This window comes from Phoenix dactylifera, unplaced genomic scaffold (assembly GCF_009389715.1).
Source record: "Phoenix dactylifera cultivar Barhee BC4 unplaced genomic scaffold, palm_55x_up_171113_PBpolish2nd_filt_p 000480F, whole genome shotgun sequence".
Taxonomy (NCBI): domain Eukaryota; kingdom Viridiplantae; phylum Streptophyta; class Magnoliopsida; order Arecales; family Arecaceae; genus Phoenix; species Phoenix dactylifera.
In genome coordinates this window covers 8,019-33,710 of record NW_024067901.1, presented here as the reverse complement: position 1 = coordinate 33,710, position 25,692 = coordinate 8,019, and the positions used below count along the sequence as shown (strand labels likewise).

Genomic DNA, 25,692 nt, shown 5'->3' with positions numbered 1-25,692 from the left:
ATATGGTGGATTCATAACAGAACAGTTTTTTTTTTTCTAACAGAATCCAACAATTATATGATATTAAAAGAAAAAAAAAAAGCATGCACGAAGAGAGGCCGATTGCCCCTGCATCCTCTCTCATGTTGGTGGCTTGACGAGGAGAGAGAAGAATGAAAAGAGATTGAATAAAAAAGAAAAGAGGATGCGGACGAGCAACCCTTTTTCACAAGCACAATTTTTTTTTTTAAAAAAAAATATAGGATTAACGAACTCCATTAATAGTGGAAGTACCATCCGGATTTAAGTTTTGGATTTTCTCTTTAAGATGAATATTAGAAAAAAATGCAGCAAAATAGGGAGCTCACCCTATTCGATATTCTCTGGTGTGTGCACAAAAAGATTTTTGTTCTAAATTTCTGCTAGAAATAATGACAACTAATGCAAATTAACACCAAAACTGGGTACTAGAAAATGTATTTAGTTTGAAGCTTGCCTGCAGGTCTAACATGATCTGGCCCAGCTTGAGTCTAGACTCATCATCTACTGTGAGATTTGGTCAGGTCCAATTTTATGGTATCGGCATGTAGATATTCAGAAATGCATCTACTCCAACCACCTGCTCTCCAACGAGTCTGCGTTACGGATGGAGGATCACAACAATCATAGTACCAGATCCTTCTGCACAAATTAGGCTTAACTGGATCCAGCCTATAGCTCATAAGCAATAAGCATCAGGATCTTTTGCAGAAGTAGAGGAGGAAACATGTCTAAACCGCCAAGTTGAGATCAGCAACTAGGACTTTGGAATTTCACTTGTCTGATAAGCAATATGCATGCAGATCAAGAACAAATCCATATACTTGGACACAAAACAAGACAGCTAACCACTCCTAAGCCTCGTCAGAACCCAACCAGGCTTCAAGAACACGCGCGGATCCAGTTTGATACTTCAATTGGTTTCCCCTTAATAATTCCTAGGCATGCCCTGTAGGCAAATTATAATGATGAAACATTAAGATTGACAATCTACACCCAAAACATCAACAATGATCGAAAGATTTAAATACTGTCGCTATACCTGAAAAAAAAGGTAAATAAATGGTTTCCCAGCATTATGACAGCCGATACATTAGCCTATGATTTTCCAAAACCATCTGAATCATGTGACGTTTCATCCATATGCATCACCTTGGATACCCCCAATCCTAACATGTACTTACCATCAGGATACATACATGCACAGAAAATTAGACAATAGCGTCCCATGGCTAAGGCTTTCCTGCTCTTACTGTTGAATGACAATGTGGAAAGAGCCAGCAAGCAAGAGCGAGATGTTTCCACAGAAGAGAGAGCCAGCAAGCAAGAGCGAGATGTTTCCACAGAAGAGAGAGCCAGATAGCGAGAGACGGCACCGGGGGTGGGTGGGTGCGGGCGAGAGCGAGAGATTAAATACGCTTTGGAAGAGACTGCAGGCAAAAATTAAGCCTGCTTAATGCAGCAAAACTATACCAATTTCATTCTACTCTAGGAATAATTCATCTCCAAGCAGCCTGCTAATTATAGTTCATGCATCTGCTCTTGGAGAAGATATCATCCATGAAATACACAGGCTAATCCCACCAGCTTTGGTGCCACTGATCCAAAAAATTATACATTCAATCCAAGCATTGCCACAAGTATGTACTAAGAAAATCGTCTACAGGAATGACGAATGCATGCCTCTGCGTTTGTAAATCAGATTTCAGAGTATCACGTTTTTTTCATCTTTTTAGACCAAATTAAGTAATACAGAGTTTATGCCAAAATTTTTAATTGAATAGCAACACAGGTCACATAAAAATAGTGGTCCATATGAAGTGCTGAGTACAACCGGATAATTAGCACCAACCCACGGCTTAAAGAATATTATGCTTCAAGCTGTCTGACCGCTGAACCTGCGGACATAAAAAGCTCCAAGCTACTGTACCCTCACCATGGCCAAATCGCTGATTGAATGAAGAAAGGTAAAGACCCTCTTCATCATTTTCACAATGCTAAATAATAATACAATTTTGGAACAGACTAATGAGCGTAATACAAAGAGCCATTTGAGATGTTAGTCTCAAATCAACGACATAACTCTACAGCAATGCGCCGACAAAAGTCCCAGAGCAGTGCTCTTGCAAGATCATTCCTGTTCCAAAGTGATTTCTCTTCCCTGCATGCGGCAGATTCCACCAGTGCAATGCTTGCTCTGTGTATCAATCAAGCCCCTTTAATTCCAGTGCAGGTGTTAGCCAAAGAGAGCATGCCATACTATTAAATGGTCAGGTCCTTAAAGGCATGCAATTTCCCATTCAACGAGCGAGTCTCTTCTTTTTTAGCTTCTTGATAGGCCAGAACTCCATTTTCCGGTGCATTCTGTACGTTGTGATTTAAAGAATAAGAAACAACTGAGCTCCTGCAGCCTCCAAAATATGTTGAGTATGGAAAATATTCTGCACATCGTGCTTTCCATCCTACAGAGGAAAAAAAAAATAAGCAAAAGGTAGAAAGATATTCTGTACCTAGTAAACATATTCACAATCAAACTCCTATAATTTTAAATATATTGCAGCATGAATATAGAAGACTTAATGAACTTCATGCATTGAGGCACTCACTGGAAGCAGCATCTTCATCAATAAATACTGTTTCAAGCAATTTGTGGACTGCAATACAGTCATCAAGTTTCCATTCCCTGACTGGTCCCTGTGCCCCATCTCTGCTAACGAGAATTCAAGGATCATTTCGTTTTTGCTTCAAAATTTGCAGAATCTATGTTGAATATATGATTATTGACAATTTGAGAGAACTTTACACTGGTGCCAGTTTGTTTGTCGAATCTTCAATTAGCTTAATTGCCTCAAGCTTCTTTTCTGGCTCCAGAACAAGTAGCATTTCTGCAGCTGCAGCTCTATGCATCAAAGAATCTGTTTTTCCATACAAATTAAATCAATACCACTATGGGATTATAATCTAAGAAAACACATACGGCACAAGAACAAAACCTTTGTGATTCTCAAGGAAGGATTGGTTAACTTCAATAAGTGACTTCCCATGCAACTGGCTGCAAAAGAAAAAAGCTAGAACACTCGCATACATTCCAAAAGAAAAGGCAAATTCGTAACAACAAAGGGGCTTGCAGTGATAACCTTATGTCTCGTCGTTCCGATTCTAGGACACTCCAAATTAGTTTCTGTGTGTCAGTTTTTGGGGCAGGAAAACTGCTAACTCTATGAAAGAATCTTATCTGTGAAAAATCATTTCCAGATACGTCATGGAAGTAATCAGAGAACTTTAAAAGATTTAGGTACACTGAAACTTATATAATAACTTCTGGGGTGACATACCAAACACCGATGGCAATCAGGATTGTTCTCATCCAACTTAAGCAGCTGCTTGACAGCCTGAAAATATACAAGCATTAAGATAAAAGAGTTAAAATAAAAGATTTAGTTATATGTTCACATAAAGTAATGCCTCGGTCAATGTGATGGAAGATATGACAAGTACACGCAAGTCTTAGCATGTTTGATACAACAGGAGACGTGACTGATTGAACTCAAGTTCAATAGACAAATGAACCTGATTCAGGATTTGCTTCTGTTTTCCTCTTTTCTTGGTCAGAACTTGCAAACATCAAAGATTACAGCTGAGCCTAGATATCTCAGCTGTTGACACCTAAATTTTGCTCTTTCCATCACACAGACTCACTAGATAGATAACTCAGGCTACATTAATCAATTGTACAACAACAGATGTGGCATACTTATGTTTTTTTCTTAGTTCATTTCAACAGGTACCTAAGAAAATATCTGAAACAATCTAAATACAAGTAAATACATTTCCAATCATTTGGAAGAAGCGTAAATATCAAGGTCTAAAGAGATTTGGTGAATAACTGCATACATACATATACATATCTTGAAGAACATGTATCAAGTATCAAGGAATGAGAGTTCAATATTTGCCATTGAATATGGAGTTACCTGAAAAGCAAGTAAAATCTTTTGCTTTCTCATGTTTAGCTCGAAAGAAAGAATGTGTGTTTCTAATGAGCTTGCAGAGTTATTTTGGAGCAACTTCAAATACTTTGTAGCTTCCAATAATGGATCCTCGACCTGCCTTCCAAAATAATGTATCAACACACTTATTCAGATGATAACCATCCGATGCCAACCACTTGAAATTTGCTTAACCTGATAATTTGAGTGCCAACTGCCTCACTTACTGTATATATATATATATATATATATATACACACAAAATTCAGAATTAACCACTGGCTGGCTACAGGTCCAGTGGTGTAAGACATTTGATCCCGCAGAAGTAGTAAATCCACACCAAAGAAGGGGATGGAGGAGGCTTTTCAGCATGAGTAACACACCATGGAACTCAGATTAACCAAAAATCCACATTAACAATTACCTGCAATAACTTTTGCCCGTGAGGATCTAAATCAACAGGTCTGGCATGTTGTCGCTTTCCAGACTTTGATGAGCCAGAAGTTGTTTCCTCCTCAGTTTTTTCTTCAGCCTCCTAAAAGATGTCGAGAATATTATCACAGAAAACAGCTAGATTGTAAAATTTCTAAGACAAAAAAGAGTGGCAATATTACTTTCTTTGCACGAGCTTCAGCTTTTTTTTGTTTTTGTCTCAGTTTCTTCCTTTGTGAAGGAGGCAACTTTGACATATCATCGCCCTCTTTTGTTGTTGCCTTTATTGGAGAATCATGCAACTTCATATAGCATCTACACTTACATAAGTAATATATAATTAACACATTTTCTAAAAGTTGAATGATAAGACAGAACTACACAAAAACACACAACACTACAGCATAAGCAAACTGAAGTAGCATCCAGTATCATATAGCATAATTAATGACTCCAATGAGCAACAGCATGCCTTCTACATTCAGCATTTTCTTTCATAGAGAACAAACTAGGAATATTTTCAAGTAACCTCCTAAAGATATGGAACAAGAAAATTATACCCCCTATTCTTTTTTAATCCAAATTTCAGCACATCATACATTTTAAAAGACAAACTATGTACCAAGAACCAAAACATTTTATAGAAGAAAAATATGAGAAATGAGACTAGATGCTTGCAAGGGAATAAATGGAAAGAAATAAGAATGTGAAACACGACCAATACTTCATTAAAGACATTAGCCATAGCAAGACAACATGCAGCTAAAATATACCTGGGCACACAAAAAAAGGGCAGCTGACATGAGGAGAGAAAACATAACATACAAGTAAATTTAATCTCAAGCAAGCAGAACTGATTGCCAACAACTGTCATCTCAGATGGTTGGTACCTTCCTCAGCAAGTGAGAGGTCTCAGGTTCAAACCTGAGTAGTGGTGAATGACCACCATATTCTTTAGAAAAAAGGGAAGCATATAGAACTAATTAAGATACAAGCACATAGCATAACTAAATCGGATTGCAATTGTAGATAAATGAGATGGCGATGAGACAAAGATTACCAAAAATTTCATTGCTAACAATCAAGATTACAGTGAATAGGAAAGTTGAGGCATTAGAAAGTGCATCTTAGCAGTATACATTCAAGAGTTCAGTTAAATAAATAACTAAATTATACTAAATGGCAGCTTCACCTGATAGCTCCTGCTGCGGCTTTATGAAAGTACTCATGTGAATGCAACTTATCTTGAAACTTCAACATCGACACATAGGCACGCAGGGTCATTTTACGTAGACAGTAAGAATGGAAGTCAAATTGATCCTCAGTCATGTCTGCATAATGTTTCTCAACAGCCAAGAACATTTTCAGAGCCCGCCCCAAATCACCTTGACGAAAGTAACTCTCGCCAGAAGCAAGTTCATACCTTCCCACAACACATGAATCACATAAGAATAACATAAAGAAAACTAAAACTTGGCAAATAAAGTAACAACAACACACCACATGCATTGCATGTCATGCAGGTTATTGTGCTGATCTCCATCCTTTGTAAATAACACAGCAGTTTTCTCTGCTAACCCAACCTTAATCAACCAAAGATTTCAAGAAAATTTAGTTCCACATAAGAAAGACAAGAACCGCACAACATAGTAGGCAGAAGATCTTTGGTTTTGGATCTTTCAATGTACCTGATCAGCCTGAAGCATGCGCATGACACATTCACTGTTTAAGTAACGGTCAGCAAGATCCATAGACCTAGCTTCATCTGCCAAAGCAGCAGCAGCAGCTAAATCACCTGCATGCTTTAATATTCTTCCCTGTGATGACAAATATAGTATGTTAATGTACAAGATGATTGATTTGCTATTTCTAAGTAAAAGATTAACATCAATTTACTTGTCATATAAGCACATGACAAAGTACATTACCATCTAGTAGTGTATTATGATTGCCAAACTTCCAAACCATGATCCTGACTTCTCGAGATTGTTGAAATTAAATGATCCATGATCAATAAGAAAATCAAAACATAGAAAGACTTATAGAGTAGCTCAGATGAATTCAGATGGGCTGAACTATGATGTCAAAAGGAGACATATAAGATGTAATGGCCAAACCTCATTGTGGAGGGTTCTTAATCAGTTCCATTTTAATATCTTGCAGAATATGTCTAATGCCAGTTCAATTTTAATTTTTTTTAAAGAGATCAATTAGAACTTAAGGTTTAGTTTTGCGGTGAAAACTCCCTGTTTTTATCAGACTAGTAGCTTGGCACATGCTGCACGTGCAGGTAGAGGAGCATGTGAAAATATAAATCTAATCAAAGTTTAACTAACTAATTAACAGTCTACACTCTACAATTATGTAATATTATTTTGTTATTGTATATGACTGATTTTGGGGGAAAATGCTATTGCAATGATTTTCACTAGTTATAACATAATGTAAGGCTTATGGTGATGAAATACCAATTAAACTAAAATTATTTCTTAGATTTTCATTATGCGTATAATATAACAGGATATCTCCAAACTATAAGAATCATTATACCATAAAATTGTCCTATCTACAAGCAAGAGACACCAACAATATCATGAATTGTGCTCCATGCGAACCCCACCATCAGTTATTTAAGACCAACACATCAGAAGGTTGTGCGACCAATACATTGATGTACATCTAACACACTTTTAAATTAACCACACAGTAATGACATAAATAAACTCATGAACAGAGTGTTATAAATTGATAACGTAGTTCACAAGGATAAAACAAAATACTTTCTTGTTCTGATTAAAAATGTTTTGAGTGTCCACAAAAGTTAGTAAAAACCATCATAATATTTTCTGTCACCTCCTTTTCCTTCACATCAGGCATTTAAAAAATGCACATTATGTGGCTATCATCAACACTATTAGTTATTAATTCAACTAATAATGGCATAGTCAGCAATCATTATTATTTTTTTATTTTGCAGAATTACTAATAATAGCCACTAAAGCTGTCGAATATTTTATTTTAAAATAAACCTCACATTTTTGTTAATGCAAAAAAGAACTAACAATGATTGTTACGATAATTGTTTTCGAGGAATTGTGCTTCAGGTTTATTAGTGTTATTGAAACCTTATATCACGCTGGAAGAGGCAGTGATGCTCTCATGCAATGATTCTGATAAGAGAAAGAGGTTTTCATTAATTGATTATCTCGGTCATTAGAGATTACAAGCAAGATCCATGCAGTGGCATGAAGAGGTGTGCACTTGATTACACTGCATTCTCCAAACTTCTGGCTCATTAGGAATCCACAGGCTACAGTTCGGAGCGACACTTGTGCAAGACAGTATTCCTAGTCATATATGTGCAAGCAGCAATGAATTGGCCAAGAGTGATAGGGCCCTGCAGCAAGGTTCTAATAATGACATTTTTCCAATTCAAGAATAGTTCAGCTAGAGGTAAAAATTGTAAATCGGCAGAACTTCGGCAAATTCATCACAAATTTAGAAAGAGTTTGGATTAACCCAAAAAGGAATAAAATAGCTTGCAAATTTCTTAATACAGGTAAAAATCTGGAAATCTGAAAAACTTCAGCAAAATTCATCACAAATGCTTACGGAATCTAATACTAGTACTTCATTTTTAAATAGTGCAGAGTGAATACAAGTTTTTTTGCCAGTATGACAACACCAACGACTGCCCAAAGGAGAAGGTAGAAGCATGGACATAGAAATTGTCACCTATCAAGTTCTGCAGAGCATGTACAAGATATGCAAGACTTCCAATGAGTGATTATTATTCAAACTGGAACCTTTGAAATTTGAATTTCTTATGAGTGCAGAATGAGTCATTGTTTTATTACAATATATGCATTATGCAGGATTTAGAACACAAATACAACAAATCACTGGAACAGATTTAACTAAATAAAGATACTTGCACATGGAAATAAGGACACTGTTCATTCAGAAGATACTACAAAACAATAGATTGTCAAGAATGATGGGTAATTTTGAGAAAGATTGATGACTCAAAAATAAAGTTTACAGACCTTAACAGAATATAAATCAATCGCAGTTGGAGTGTGTTCGATAGCCTCATCAATTTTAGCTAGTGCGATATCATGTTGGCCCCTCCTGTCATAATGCTGCACCAATACAATGGCCCATAGCATAAGAATACGTACTACATAAATTGTCACAAAAATATAGTTAAAAGTCACAGAGTAACAAAAGCCAAACCTGGGAAATCAAAAACAAAATCCACATTAGTGTTGAAGGCGGCTCCTTTTGGGTCCTAAGATTAGAATAAGAATTAGAATCTCTTTGCGAATTTAAATTTTAAGCATCTTGCAGTTTAAACATATGAATCTCAACGGAACATAAAAGAAGTGGCAGAGATTAAGCAGTGAGTTCTAAGAAGATGGTGAATGGACCATAGTTATCAAGAAACTTCTTGGGCTCAAAAATTAGTTAGAATCCAATTTAAGAACAGAATACATAACATAGATTTCGTATTTACACTACTGGCTGTCATTCATATCATAACAATCAGAACCATTTAAATGACTCTCATCAAACACATCTCGACAGGTATTTTTTAACGTGATCCATCAGGAAATTTTCTATACTTTTCTCACCATTTCAAATTTTCAACAAATATCATGGCCCGCATCCTCTCTTTTTCCAAAGCCTTCAAAGCAAGTATGAGTTACCATTTGTAAGTTGGCCAGCTATACTATAGCATTTGACGCACGTAACCAAAAAATTTGCTAGTAGCCTAGTAACTAATTATGCTACTACTGGCACATCTTTAACACACTTTTCCTAAATTTGCTACAAAACAAATGATCTATGAACATCTATAATTTGTAATTATTCTGGGAAAAATTTTGAAGCAAGATTACTGAGGTTGCAAATTTATGTGATATAAATGATAGAATCTGAAAGGATGCCGAACTAACTACTCGTGAGCCGCATCCTAATGCATCTGACTGCATTAACAGCCTCATCAATTATAAAACTCAAACCAAATTTTGCAGTTGCCTCCTCTCAAATTTTAAGGCATATGAAAAGATGGCATTCAAATACATGCAACAAACTCATAGTGACTCTCTTGGCATGTTAGAAATACAGATGTCTTGGACATATCATACAACAGCATAGGTAACTACTTATGACTAAACGATTTGAACAGACTACAGTTCATTCAACCTCAAAATTTGTTACCATTTTGATTAAATACGATGATACCTTCAAGGGTCCAAACTAAATCAACTCAACATGATAGAGTTCCACCATCCAATTCAAAGATCGGAAGTTAATTTAAATGTAAATTCACGATGATTTTAATAGCACCTTGACATAACAGCAGTCCCAGGATTACCTTCCAGGAAAGCATCCTGTCTTTTTAATAGAATCTTCCAGCTGAAGGAATAACTGTTCAAGAATGCATGCCTGCCAAGGACGTGCAGAAATTCATCACACCTTAAGCTTTCCTTTGTATAATCTACAATTCTGTGTTTTTAATACTTTATGCTGCATGACAAACAACTCAGCAAACCTTTCCAGGGTGGTCATACAATGGGCTAAGATCAGAGAACAATGAAGGAACACCCTGAATGAGTATAGAAGAAATGACTGTCAGCTATAATTGTTTACAATATGTATAATAGAAAGACAGTGGAGTGATGAGAAATACTCAAATCAAAAAGCAACATAATTCAGTACAAAACAGTGCATACAATTAAAATAAATTTATGAGAGCAAAACCCCTATTACCTTAGTTAGTAGAGGCCTAATATAGAAGTCTGCTGCCTCCCAAAATTTGTCACCTTCTAAAAAATCAAGTGGTATTCGCTGAGCCAAAAAAAAAGGGGGACTCACTACATATTATGGTAATTATGAGTAGAATATTGCCCAGATTGAAAGACAGGAATTACATGGAAAACTGTAGTACAGATTAAAGGAAAAGGCAAGTGTTGCTCAAGATGAGAGGCTCACCTATCTGGTTCAAGAAACTGCAGAAAATGACAGAATACGAAAACACGACCATTATCCTTGTGTTCGGCATTCACTACTTTGCTTGTAATACTCATGCAGACATTGCCCTTACAAAACTCACAATAATTGGCCTATAATTTAAATTCTAGAATATCACTGATAATGGTAACATGCACGAAGTATCAAATTACCACAAACACAAAGTATTTGCAATAATTAAAATTTTGCCTATCTTCCTACATGTTCTAACACATCCATTTTTTTCTTTTGAAGCAATTACCTAAAGATATCACCGGATCAAAGTTAATGCAGCCATTCTTTGCATCAAAATTTTTAATCTAGTAGTACGCTATTACATACTGCAACAAGGAATACCTTGAGCTTTTCCTTTTGATAAGAATATCTTGTGCGACTCTCACTCACTTCAAGTGAAATAAGTTGATAATTAAAGAATGTGTTTTAAATAGGTTGTTGCTTTGATTGAATATGTGATCCAAAAATTTGATATGAAATCATAGTTTACAATCAGCAACCATGACAGGTAGTCAGAATACAATAAATAGGGCAGAACTCTCCAACATGAAACAAAAGGGATCTTCTGAAGTAATACAAGTATTGAGTTAAAACAGCATAAGCAGTGCACAAAATAAGACCAGGATCCTGGGCTGAAGATAATGAATGAGTAACCAGTTTACCTTGACAGCAGATGACCAACTGTATTGCTCCTTAAGTGATTTATACAAGGCATCTAACCGTTCAACTTCATCAGATGTATATTGACCCCTTTCAGAATATAAACCAAGGCACTTTTGCAGGCCCATAAAATACCTGAATAAAAATAAGTAACATCGATCAGTAAATTATCAGTTATCACTTTCAACTAGTGCTTCCCAAGATCATGCTTGATTGTTTTTGTAGCCTTAAACCTAGAAACTTCAGTCCTTTGACAGTTCCACTTCATTGAGCAATATCGTGCATATCTATATAACAATTAAAGTAGAACTACTGTAACAGTAACAACAGAAAAAAAAAATCAAGCTTGAGCACCCAATGCTAACGAGAGCTTCACAAGACCACCTTACCGATTTCCCTTCTCTACAAGGGAAAAAAAGAAAAAAACATCCATGGAATGAGATGACTGCTTCATAAAAATATGTCATGTCATAGAAAGTTAACAATTAACTGCAGATGACTGACAGGACCAAGGTTCGCCATTTCGATACCGGACCCCATACTGCCCATACTGGTACCACTCTAGTACAGTATCGGTACAATCGATATGGGAATCGGTTCGGCCTCCCATACTGAGTCTCAATATAGTATTGGAACGGTATGGTGCACCCGAAATAGGACGGTTCACACCAGTGTGGCACACCATGGACTGGATTAACCCACACAGATGTTTCTCAAACAGCAGTGTTTATGCACTTGGTTCTAAATACCTTTTTTTTGGGGGGGGGGGGGGGGGGGGGGGGGGGGGGGGGGGGGGGGGGGGGGGGGGGGGGTAAAACAGTCACTCACGTTAATCTGGCGTGAGTGCAACTAACTGAGTCAAGATACAATACGTAGCATAAAGAATTCTAAATACCTTTAAGGTAATTCAACTACTCCACTAGTACTCCCACTTACTGAGAGACTCACTAGAATTGGTTCATGCTGGTTTTTTTAACAGAATACTTTCCTTCCAGCCCTATTGTCTTCCTGAAGCCAATATGCTGGGTGTGTTATCCACCTTTTCTTTAAGAAAATCTAATATTTCCAATTTGCAAATTTCTCACTTACCAGCTAATTTTATCCTTTCACTCACAGGTTTGACCAATAAAGAAGAAAAACCTGCACAAGTACTGAAGGTGCACAGAATCTACATATCCAATTGGCATGACAGATAAACAGATTAAACATATATGATTTATGTTCACACAATTGGTTACATGATTTGATTTGGTCAATCCTTCTGATGATGATTTTTAGGTAAATATTTGAAGAGCATGTCAAGGAAAAAACATAACGTTCCAGACTTTCAGTACATCCAATTAATAGTTAAGGCAAGTCAGTCATGCATGATAGCCCAACTAAAATCATTAAAAGGCATAAGAAAGAGACATTGGAGGTACTATTGACAATTTAGTCTCTAATAGGAAAAGAAACAGCAAGCAATGGTGAAAAGTCTTGCAAATAAACATAGGGTTTCACCTCTATCGGTACAATCGATATGGGAATCGGTTCGGCCTCCCATACTGAGTCTCAATATAGTATTGGAACGGTATGGTGCACCCGAAATAGGACGGTTCACACCAGTGTGGCACACCATGGACTGGATTAACCCACACAGATGTTTCTCAAACAGCAGTGTTTATGCACTTGGTTCTAAATACCTTTTTTTTTTTGGGGGGGGGGGGGGGGGTAAAACAGTCACTCACGTTAATCTGGCGTGAGTGCAACTAACTGAGTCAAGATACAATACGTAGCATAAAGAATTCTAAATACCTTTAAGGTAATTCAACTACTCCACTAGTACTCCCACTTACTGAGAGACTCACTAGAATTGGTTCATGCTGGTTTTTTTAACAGAATACTTTCCTTCCAGCCCTATTGTCTTCCTGAAGCCAATATGCTGGGTGTGTTATCCACCTTTTCTTTAAGAAAATCTAATATTTCCAATTTGCAAATTTCTCACTTACCAGCTAATTTTATCCTTTCACTCACAGGTTTGACCAATAAAGAAGAAAAACCTGCACAAGTACTGAAGGTGCACAGAATCTACATATCCAATTGGCATGACAGATAAACAGATTAAACATATATGATTTATGTTCACACAATTGGTTACATGATTTGATTTGGTCAATCCTTCTGATGATGATTTTTAGGTAAATATTTGAAGAGCATGTCAAGGAAAAAACATAACGTTCCAGACTTTCAGTACATCCAATTAATAGTTAAGGCAAGTCAGTCATGCATGATAGCCCAACTAAAATCATTAAAAGGCATAAGAAAGAGACATTGGAGGTACTATTGACAATTTAGTCTCTAATAGGAAAAGAAACAGCAAGCAATGGTGAAAAGTCTTGCAAATAAACATAGGGTTTCACCTCTATCTATATGAAGATTAACCACAATGATTAAAAAAAGTTTAAGAATACCGTCAGCAGGATCAACCATCAGTAGGATCAATCAGTGCCAAAGATAGCTAAGTTGCTAAAGGCATTTAGCAGCCAGTTCAAAATTGCTGAAATTTCATTAATAAAAAACTTGCAAAAGTAGATTTTATTGCACGATAAGTAAAAGTAAGAACACTCTTATAATAGACAACAATTCCACGAAAAAAAAACCAAAAAACAACATTTCACCCATTCAGGGTGAGTTAATTTTAATCAGCTGAATCAATAATTAAAAGCTCACATCAACCTGAAGTGAGAAATAACCAAACAGCTTACCTATAATTGTCGGAATTCATAAATAGCAGAGACCTATATAGTTTTTCTCCTTCCTCTACGCGACCAAGTTTCACTAGCATAGAAGCCATTTGTTCCTTGTACGCTAATTTATCAACCTGATGCATTAGCAAGAAAGCAGTATTAACAAAAAATCAGATAACAAGAATATGCTGCAGCAACGGCTATTTCCTATTAAGTGAAGTGGTTAATATGCAACAATGTTGTCTTTACTGTTAAACATGTTCATAACCCAGCATTTTACATTCAATAACTCAAGTAGCATCACAACTGCACTTACAATTTTAGCCTCTTTCCTGTGCATCTCCTCAAGCGCTTTGTCGGGCAACCCACATTCCTCTAACAAAGATATCTGCATAAAATTACTTTAAGTACAAGCAGAAAATCCACAGGATAACTATGATGAAGAGAGAAGAACCAATGTAAGACTAAACTGTACCCCCCCCCCCCCAACACACACACACACCAAAAAAAAAAAAGGGACCCCACATACAAATAATGTGGACTATGCAGGAAACAATCTACTAATAGGCAATAAAACATTTTATTGAACTGCAACTTATGCACGAAGTAGAGGATGCATTTATCAACTTAAAAGGTTCAAAACTTCCCATAACGAAAGATTATCATGCATTGTATAGATATCCAAAGATGTAAAAATCAAGTAGTTCGTTGACTAACTTTCAGCAAAAAACCTACAAATTTATATCAGCAAAAGATACATAAACCAACCTTAAGAAGATTTCTTGTTCATTAGGGGTCAATTCCATTTTGCAGTAAGCTTTCTGAAAAGCTTCTAATCTTGTAAATGGGCATGTGTGTTAAGTTTTGCATATCTGGTTATTTAAGATCGCTGCAAGTTGTCATGGAAGTATTTTCTGCCCCATCCTCAACTTTTAACTTCATAAAGTATGTTAGTTTAACTAACATAGATGGTATGCATCAGAAATTGACTAAGTTGACAAGAACATATTAGCACTGTAACATATTGAATGAGCCGGTTAACAAAACCAAAATTCTATCATAATGTTAAAAAATTGCATGTCAATTTTGCCGTGTCTGCATATCTGCCTTTCTAAATCCTTCATTTAAATCCCTACTCTAACAGACTGAACAATGTCCAGCCCACCTCACCAAATGTTGAAGTTTCTATTCAATAGGTTCTTCATGGTAATCCTCATAAACCAAATGACAACATCCTTTATTTTTCGAGAACTTCACCATTAATTGCCAAAGCTATGTGACTCTAAATGTGCCAAATATGACCTACTCATGGAGTATGGAGTTCTTCTAATCTTCAAAGTTAATTTCACATTCATCACACCTTTTCACAAGCCTAGCCCACTAGATACACCACCGTAAGGTACAATCTATATAATACATTTGCTTGTGTTATTCCAAAGATGAACCTTCCACTAGCAATGTTTCAGACTTTAGCATTCACCACTATTTCCTGTAATCAGGAGCGGGAACGAATCTGGCAGCAGCTCTCTCATCCTTCCCATAAGATGAAACTTCAACAACTCCGTTTTTCCCGTCGTTCAAGGGGTCTGTGCGAGGGAGAGGCGATGGCGAGCTGTTGTTCTAAGAGGGCACAAGTTTGGTCTTAGGGTTTAAGTCGGTAGTGAACCGTCAACTGTACTATATCCGATATCAGGGTGACAGACAAAAAGTGAATTTGACCCTAAAATAGAAATGGAGTCGCCACCTAAAAAAAACGGAAAATGAAAAGAATTATATAATGAAAGATACCATGGTTCATGCTACTTGATCATGAGAGATAAATTTGGTTTGATATATGGTTTAACTATTGTATCGATTTGCAATCAAATTTTGGTGTGCAATAATGAAAAATTTAATTCAATTTGCAATAAACTAAAAAAAAAATTCAAACTCGTCGTAGGAACTAGAACATGTAGATGCACTCTCTTTTTTATGACATCATGCTTGTGCACCGTGCTAAAAAGGATGTTACCCAGTTATAGTCATAGCAATCCAAGGTTAGGGGGGGTGAACTAGGAACACTTTTAACCAAGATCTGCAATCTCGGTATCGGGTACCACACCAGTACATTACCGGTTCAATACAGTACAGGTCGGTACGGTACAGTATGCACCTGTACCGATACATATCTTGAGCTATTTTTCTCGCTTTTTATCTCAGTATAGGTCAGTACACACCTCGGTACATCTCAGTGAGCCTCGGTACGGCTCAATATAGGTCAATACGGGACCTATACCAACCTCAATATAATTTTCGCACCGATTCCAACTCGGTACCGTCTGGTATGCCTAGTACTAGGCAGGGTGGCATAACAGTCTATGGTCCTAACATTTGGCTTTCTTTTTTGGCAGAAAATGGCTACTCTAGAACTCAAATCCATGCCATTGTACTTGTCAGTCCAACCATTTTATAATCAAGATTTTAAATCCTATGGGATGGGGCTATCCCTGTTTGCCTATGAAATGGGGCGTGCTACCGTCTCGCCTCGTCCCGACACTTGGGATTAGGGCTGGAAGTGGGCTCGGGCCGGCCCGAAGCCCATCGGGTTGGGCCGCCTGCGGGCCGGGCTATGGGCTCGACCCAATGAATTTCGGGCCGGGCTCGGGCCGGCCCGAAGCCCATCGGGTCGGGCCGCCTGCGGGCCGGGCTATGGGCTCGACCCAATGAATTTCTTAAGCCCAATTTTATTTCGGGCGGGGCTCGGGTTTCCCATTGGCCCGGCCCGGGCCCGGACCAAGCCCGAGCCCAATGCCAGCCCGAAATTGACCACGGTCCACGGCCCGAATTGGGAATTTTGTTATACCGAGTCCCATGCTCATCTTCCCCAACCCCTCAAAATCTCCTCTTTCCCCAGTCTATATCCGCCGTCTCTTCCCAGCCTTCCTCCCCTCTAAACCCTTCTCCTCCTCGTCCTCCTCTTCTTTCCCCACTCCAATCACAGCCCCAACTCCCACCCCCGAAGAAGACCTCACCGGCCTCATCCTTCAACAGAAGACCCCCTCCGCCGCCCTCCGCATCTTCCGATGGGCCGCCCGCATCCCCTCCTTCCCCGCCGCCTCCACCGCCCTCCTCCGCTCCTTCCTCTCCTCCGGTCGCCCCACTGCCGCCCTCCGCCTCCTCTCCGCCCTCCCCTCCCCTCCTGACGACACCACCCTTGTCTCCCTCATCCACGCCCTCTCCCGCGCCGGCAACCCCCGCGGCGCCTTCCGCGTCCCCGACCTCCTCCGCCCCCACCGCTCCCCCTCCCTCCGCCTCCTCAACTCCGTCCTCGACGCCCTCGTCCAGCACGACATCGACCTCGCCCGCGACTTCTTCCGTTGAAAAATGGCAGCTTTCGGCGTCCGCGGCGACGAGCGCACCTTCGGCATCCTGATGAAGGGCAGGTGGGGCGGCGGGTGTTGAAGGAGATGGACAATAAAGGAGTTCTTCCCAATGTGCACACCTACAATTCCTTGATCTCTGGATTCTGTGATTCGGGGAAGCTCGGCTTGGCTATGGAGCTCTTTGAAGAGATGAGGATGGATGACATCAGTCTAAATTTTGAAACTTTTGATACATTGATTCGAGGATTGTGCTTTGGAGGGAGGGTCGCAGATGGGTTGAAGGTTGTGAGCTTGATGGAAGAGGAGAGAGGAGGACATGGAGACAACATTAGTCCTTATAATAGTGTTCTATACGGGCTTTACAAGGAAGGCAGCATGGAAGAAGCCTTTGAGTTTCTTAACAGGATGGCAAGCTCTTTTCCTAGAGCTGTTGACAGAAGCTTGAGGATATTGAGATTCTGCCAGGAGAATAAGGTTGGGGAGGCCAAGATGGCCCAAACGGGCTCGGGCCGGGCTCGGGCCTCGTTCCTGTAAAATTGTTCGAGCCTCGGCCCGGCCCGAAGCCCGAAAAAAAATGTCGGACCGGGCTTGGGTAGGGGTGTGGCCCGACCCGGCCCACTTCCAGCCCTACTTGGGATAGAGAATGGTTTAAGACATGCCAATCAGGACGGTCGGATAATGACGAGATGGTCCTGTCCCAACATTGAGGTTGATCCCCCATTTTGATGTCATGCGGGACACCCTACTGGGACTTGAGTCCTTATTTACAATTACACCAAGCAATGACCCCTTGCTTGTGCACCGTGCTAATAGCTAAAATCTTGCTTGTAGCAAAATGCTAGTGAGCCTATGATAAAGTGGAAATTAATATCTATGCCATTACTTTCTTTTGTTAAAAAAAAGATCTTGAAGTTAATGAAGACAAAAGGGTTCATAATAACATATTATTTACCTTATACAAGAGCATTTCTCCATGTTCATAACGTTCATTCTCTGGAGGATAATCATCTTCTAGTGTCCCTTCATAAGCCTCTAGGATTTCTATCGCCTTTGAACCACTAAAATATATGCACAATAACAACAAATAATTAGGACAATAGTATAACCTACAGTGGAAGAAAACATGTCAGCAATAATTAAGGATCAAAATTAATTTCTAACATTACCTGTTTGTGTGATATAGAAGGTAAAATGTAATAGGATGCTTGAAGATATTTTACAATCCCTACCATTATGACCTTGGCAATAGGGCAGCATAAGAACAACAGTGCAAGTCAACTACTACCATCAGTAGCGTGAATACCACCAATATAGGGTTAGCAGTATAAGCACTAAATGAGGATGCTAGGCCCCAAGTTTATACCTCATTGGCTATTAGTTATGTAAGAAAAAAGGTGGGGGGGAGCAAAGATTGGGAGATGATGATAAAGAATAAAAAAAATCAAAGTTCAAGTAACCTTCATAAATGGGTGCTAGACTACCACATATATGGGATAAATAAAGAATTAAAATGATAGGAAACTAAGATTCTCCAAGAGATTATGCTAGGTAAACAAGAAACACCAAACAATTTACAGACACAATAAATATGGAAGCCACAGTATATATCACTGCATGCACTACTACTGCTATTTAAAAGTATTCAGAAACATTTTTAAGGACTCCTACAAAATCGACCAAATGTGTTAGCTCAACAAGAAAATGCAACCTTTAACAACATTCCCCTGTCTCCACAAAGGGATCCTTCCATGTTTTTCATGTTTACAATGATTAAAACAAGAAAGAAAAAGTGATTAACAAGTGTTACTGAAGAATAATAAAACATTTTTAATGAATTTGATTACCACCAGCACCACCAAGTTTTCTTTTTACATAAAGTATTATTAACAAAAGGCCCAAAAAACAACTGTTTTTTAAATAATCACAGCCAACCAGGCAAGCTCCAAACTCAGAACACCTTGCTCAATTTTAGCCTGGTCATAGATTTCTTTATGAAAATGATCTTTAAACAAGTTAACAATATCAAACAAACCAAAAATAGTTTGATTTGATCTGCTTGTCATCTATGCATTCTCAAGACTTCTCAGTAGCTTTACACAGCATTAAGTAGCAGCCTCGTAAGATTCAGCAAGATTTTGAATATAAAGTGCAACAATGGAGGAAGATTGAAGAAGGAGAAGACAAAGGGATCACCAGTGAATTGACTTTAGGTCATACAGAATCCACAAAAAAAGGTAATTTCATTCCTGCTGGGGAATAAGAATTGATGGCTGCTGCTGAATCTACATGACATTTCACAAATAACATCAAAAAATTAGTACACTAGGCAAACTAAATTGACATCTAGATGACCTCAGGTACTTATTTCTGCTAGTTACATCGAATTATGGCTACAGAAAGCAACTGACTCACTTATCGAAAGACGAGATCCAAACAATCTCTGCTGCCCTCAAGAGAATTTCAATGATAGAAACAATAGCAAATTCACATTAGTAAATTTTATTTCTGCATGCACTGTTAGTAAGACCACATAATTATTCAAGCTTTTTGACTCAAATAAGTTGAAAATGTTAACCAGTTGCACTAGGAAACTTCATGATGCAATTGTCTAAATTAAAAGGACAGTTCAGTGAGCAATTCCACAACCCATAATGATTCGGGTGCTGGTGAAGAACATGGAAAAAATAAAACAAGGCATTCATCATACCATACTTGACAGAAGCAATGTGAAAACTGCAAGAGAGCGGGAGCTACCGCCAAGGGCCATAAATATCCACCTAAAAATAAATCATGCATAACCATTTATGCTAATTATATAGTGTTTCTTTAAAATTTACAATTATCATTTGCTCCATAGTTCTCTGTGGTGCAAGCTTGTGACCAAGCAGAAAACCAAAATCATAAGCATGAATCAAACATGAAGCAACAAAAGTATGAATGCGTCATAGCAAAAAACAAAAAGCATCAGAACTGATCCCACACGTGGTTCAATGGACCATCTGGAAGGATAAAAGAAGCATTTGAAGATCATAAAATTTTATTCAGTGGCAATCAACTGAAACCTGAAAGTAAAGCTTTGAATTGGCTATCCATATGTTAAAACTGGAAAGTTTTAAACAAGGAAATAAGTAATATATTTCTTAGGTGTACTGGACTAATGTTTCACATTTCTCATTATTCTGCAATTTGTTTTTGGTCCTTTTTTCTTTTGATCACTCTGCTTGTGAATATAAGCTTAATAATACTGCAAGACTCTTCAATTATATAAAAAGAGAATCAACGACAGGTATTTTTCATGTACCCTTCCTGCTCAAATCTACTATCTATAATCATTTTACATAATCTAGAACAAGAAAATGACTTAACCATGATTCTGAATTACTAGAAGAACTAAAAAAAAGTACACTTGGTGATTCAATTCATAACTGAAACCAAGACAGGTTAGACAGTTTAATCCATTTTTTAGGAAAACACATTCTAGTGTTGCTAAATATCAATGTTTCCCTCAACCTATAAAGAATAGATGACCATGATTTTTGCTCAATAATTAGAACAACAATATCCACCTTTTAGTTAGAAAAATGACGCATGGAAATACAACTTACTTGGAATTCAAATGATGGGAAACAGCAAATCCAATCCAGTTCATCCGATGATTTGGCTTCAACGTCAGGAGTTGCTGTCTGGTTTCAACAAACCCTGACAGGTCCCGCATTTGAGCCTGTCGAAATGACAGATGTATTTAACAGCAATAGCAAATGCAACAGATATTTGAACAAATTGGTCTGAACCATTAAGATTCTGCTAGGCCAGAATAAAATACAATAAATTATGATGTGAGTTGGATGTAACTCAAATTTTCATTCAAGGAGAAAGGAGAGGATAACAAATATTTAGACTACTAGTTGTAGATAAAAACAAGTTAGAAAATATTACTGCTATATAGTGACCTGAAAAACAACAAAAACAATAAACAGTAAAAATTTGTGATTTCTTAAAGTCATATCATGAAATACCATGACTTGTTGCTGAAGTTATATATTACAATATGGAGAATCACAATGAAGATGGAATGCAAAAGAGCAACGTCATGTTCATTTAATCAAATGAAAATTCTTATTGCTAAACAAAAAATTCATACAACAGTAACAAAGTCAGTCCTCCCATACCCACCTGTAAGAGTGATAAGTCCCGTAGAATTTCAATATTGTCAGGATCGATCTTCAAAGCATTTCTATAGCATTTTATTGCTTCTCTGTATTCTCTGTCTGATCGATAAAGCAGACCATAAACATGCCAACATACATGACTTTTAAGATCATTCTGCAAATAGGTGAAAGAATTAACCCAAGAGATGTTTCATAAAAAATATTTCCGCAAGGAGGCAAAGAAATTAACCGTAGAGATGTCACATTGAAAATATAATGCATCAAAAAAGTAACTTCTGTAAATGAACCTTGAGGCCACGGCGAACAAGTTCATATGCTTCAGATTTTCGATCCATGCAGTTCAATATCAATCCCTTCATCGACAATGTTTCTAGTAGTAGAAAAGAAAAAAAGAATGCATCAATGAAATTGCATTAAACATGAAAATATTTTACAAAGAAATTGCACTAAGGAGCTGCCAACTAAATGTTAGCACAAACGGTGGCAACTGGTGATAATATGAAATTCTCAGATTGATATATTATGGTTTTATTTAAGGCATAAAGGATGAGCAGAGACTGTAAAGGCAGATAGTTTAAGCACTTGAAGTGCATCAAGAACATTCAAACAAATTAGCATTATACCCAAAAACAAGACAACTTAGTTTCAAAGTCCTGCAAGCTTGATTGAAACCCTCCATGAAAGATTTGCATGCAATTTTCAGAAACATTAAGCAGTAATGTAGTTGCAGCACAGAAACTATAGACAAGTATCCTGATATCCGTAGTGCCCGACTATTCCAGCAACCCTCTAAAACATTAAGCAAATACAAAACTGAAGAGGCTGCACCTTAGCATATTATTTCAGTTTGCGCGGACATCACATAGCAGTTCCAAAGAATCAATATGCCACTAGCAAATTAAGAAATGCCACCTTACAAAAAGCCATTCACGGTTGAAGAATCAACCAGACTATTTCCGGAAACCTGCTTCAGAATTTGTTCGGATCACTCAAACAATTGCAACTTAGAAAATCAAACTACGCATATCCGACTGATTCTGTAAAATTCTGCTTCTTGTTTCATAATCGGAGACTTGGAGGACAGCTTCCTACTCAACCCCCTAGTGGAAAGAAACGAAAAATAACTTCTTGATCCTCCTATCGCAAGCACTACGAAGCCTCTCCCCAAATGACATCCAATATTTCCACCCTACTACCTCAATATCTGATTTCCACTTGTGGATGAACTAGCTGCATGTTTTCCATTTCCTTGCCTCATTTGTTAAAGAGATTCTCCTCCGATATTTGGAAAGGACTTACACTTCTGCATTTATATATCAAATTTACATTTTCCAAAACACCAAAGTCAATTTCGAGCTGATGGAATAGAAACTAAACAAACAAACTTTAGAACAACGAATTTCATGTTTAATGTGTTTTTGATCTTTTATCTGTAAGAGATATTGAATCACAAAGAAGTACAATGAGAACATTCTGGAGAGATAACATAGGAGGTTGTGTGGGATATTGATGTATTTAGCTCTTTAACATAGCAATTAACAAGTTTGCTTACAAAATACAACAGGAAAATCCAATAAAAAAATAACGCATTCACGTGATAACAGAATATTCTGTTTCTTTTTCATCACATTAGAATAAAATCCCCCCAGAAAACTTATAGAGTTCCAACAATGAAACAGAATTTTTTTGAATCAAATAAACCAAAACATACTGCGAGGTATCAAGAACATCATTCAAAATACTGATACAAAAAGAATATGCACCCAAAATACCTCTACAGAAACTACAAGTGGAAAAAATAAAACTTTTCTATATGGCAATTATAAGAATACCTCCATGTTCAGGAAACTTTTTCAATATGGCATCCGCAGCCTTCAGTCCCTTCTTGTATTGTTTGGTTTCATATGATTTCTGCATTAGAAAAAAGAAATAGATAAATAAAAAGACAAAGTAACATATGTATATGTGCGTGTGCCTATGTATAAGCAGCTAAGCAAAGTTAGCAGTTCCATGAATTATAATTTATTGATCTGAAGTTTGTTTATAATGGACTAGTCTCTATAATTGTTTATATAACCACAGAGGGGAATTGCACAAGTGCAGAATTCCCTGTTGAAAGAGTAAATGAAACTTCGTAGCGCACCAGTTGAAAGTAGCACCCAGAATTTGATGAAGTTACAGAAAAGCACTTACAAACCAAATAAGAGATTGATTTTAATGCCCTTTTCACAAGTCAATCCAACCTTTCCAATAAGAAATTCATGGTGTACCATTATAGCTTGTGGTCTGCAAATAATCTCCCTATTTCACCACAGAAGTTCCAACAGATACTAGTACCAATATTGTGGAAAGGACTTCTTCAGGCAAGCTTGTAGGATCTATCATTATTGAATGGCATTTTACTACCAATATCTTCTTAAGATAGGCTTATTTATCTCTGTTGGTATTTTCTGAATTTTGTTTCTACATGGAGGTCACTTGTTGGGCTTATCCCCCTCTAAGTGGGTAGGTTAAGTACTTTAATCTAAAGAGGAGGAAAAACTAATGACATGGATGAACACAAGAAACATTAAGTTACCCTTGAGTATGGCTTTTGTCCAATATTCATACTCATTCTACCATAAACTTTTTTCAGCATTCCAGCTTGAAGTAGGGTTTTGCTTGCTGCCTAGAATCAAAGACTACAAAAGGAATTTTTTAAAATTGTAATTTTATACAGAGTGCTGTTTAGGTTGAGAAACCTGTCACAGTTCAATGTTTAGAACCATTGTACTAAATGCCAATAAAGTAACACTAAAGATAATTGTAATACATGTCTCCAAGCACTTGTTCATGCAAGTTTTCTTGCTTCTAGACAGAGCCATTGTGAAGGCAACCAGCTGCTTTAGAAAAGAAATGGAGGTTGAATGGATATCTGAAACTGCTATTAGCAACAAGTAACAAACTGCCAAAACAATTCTCCAACAAGGAGGGAAAAATAGAGATGACTAAGATGAGATATATTCACAAAGCAATACAAAAGAAATTAGGGTCAAGAAAGACCATGCTCTGGGCCATATACAAAATAGATTTATGAAAGAAAAACAAGAAATTCTGGGTGAACACCGCAATTTTAAAAAAAAATAACAACTCAATTGCAGGAGAAAAAAGAGCTCATTTGGGAAAAATGGTAGTGTATAAATCCTTCACTGCGAATACATAATCAAAATTAGTAGCGCAGAACCAACTCCATGAAATTCTTTGTAGCTGTTTAACCATGCATTTCAATTCTCTCTACCATACGAATATTGAGTTGTGCATGCAAGGGAGCGGTCCTAAGTAAAATGTGATACTCCCATGGTGAAACTTCCATATGTTGACAATCAGCAAGAGCACTTCTTTTGTCTTTTATATCTCATAGTACGTCAAATAAAAGATGGGCATGCAATACCAACTAAGATTTCAAAGGCATAATGAACAAGCAAACCACCAACCAAGTGGAATGCATTCTGTCATTACTTGCGGCACCTGGCTGAAAAAAAATTGAATGCAAAACTCGACAGTGTATATTTAAATGTCATGACCAAGACCAATTTTGATTCGGCATCAAATACATTGAAACAACATTCTTGCATCAAGATCCTCGCTATAAAAGATTCGATCTCAAAAAATCAGTTCCAAACTAATTCCAATAAACAAGATTCGATCGTTTCACGCTACAATAGCAATCAAGAATCCGCAGAGCTTCAAGAAACGAATTTTCCATTAAAGAAAGCATTAACCTAGCATAGAAACCGTCAGAAACACTGGACTGAAGCAACTCCTTGTAAACAGACAAAGCTTACGATTGCGATGAGAAAGAACCGATGCGGATTGGATCGACCCAGAAAGAATCAAGAAGGAGTGTGAGGGAGAGGGGGGAGGGGGAGTTATTGGAACATACGACGATGACTTTGAATAGATTCGCCTCCTTGGGGGGGAGAGAGGACCCCATCGCGGGCGGAAGCGCGGCAGAAACCCTAGCGGAGAGAGAGAAACGGTGGAGCGGGGAGGGAAGAGGGCGATAGGTGTTTGGAGAAAGACTGGGCCTCAAGACAGCAGCGAGGGGTAAATAATAGTATTATGGGCTGGCTGGCTGCAACCCTACTACCCTTCAGAACCAAGCTGACCGACCGACGAAAAGAGAGAGCCCGATCGACTCCCGTTTACGGTCCGGTTCGCGAGACCGGGCGGGGCTCGGTCCGACATTTCCTGGACCGCTTTCGACGATCATCGGCCGCCCATCGCCCTTAAATCGGACGCATCACTTGCATTACACGCATAGCCA

At 37.8% G+C, this 25,692-nt stretch overlaps 1 protein-coding gene and 1 long non-coding RNA gene across 2 annotated transcripts; both read right to left on the bottom strand.

The window, feature by feature from the left end:
• Positions 1–1,721: 1,721 nt before the first annotated feature.
• On the bottom strand, positions 1,722–25,466 carry LOC103709432 (N-terminal acetyltransferase A complex auxiliary subunit NAA15-like). The gene is made up of 26 exons (XM_008794755.4): positions 25,309–25,466; positions 23,219–23,297; positions 21,674–21,756; positions 21,391–21,540; positions 20,823–20,938; positions 18,170–18,275; positions 14,172–14,243; positions 13,874–13,989; positions 11,132–11,264; positions 10,215–10,292; positions 9,997–10,050; positions 9,820–9,890; positions 8,676–8,730; positions 8,486–8,581; positions 6,128–6,256; positions 5,940–6,022; positions 5,632–5,862; positions 4,622–4,754; positions 4,432–4,542; positions 3,993–4,124; positions 3,354–3,410; positions 3,156–3,253; positions 3,012–3,070; positions 2,822–2,933; positions 2,625–2,725; positions 1,722–2,480 (listed from the first exon to the last, which is right to left on the bottom strand). Exons 1-26 carry the CDS (start codon positions 25,357–25,359, stop codon positions 2,281–2,283), a joined length of 2,706 nt encoding a protein of 901 aa, XP_008792977.2. The 5' UTR covers positions 25,360–25,466; the 3' UTR covers positions 1,722–2,280.
• LOC120106155 lies at positions 11,928–13,867 on the bottom strand. The gene is made up of 2 exons (XR_005508378.1): positions 13,529–13,867; positions 11,928–12,629 (listed from the first exon to the last, which is right to left on the bottom strand). It is a non-coding gene; the product is annotated as an uncharacterized LOC120106155 (long non-coding RNA).
• Positions 25,467–25,692: the final 226 nt, after the last annotated feature.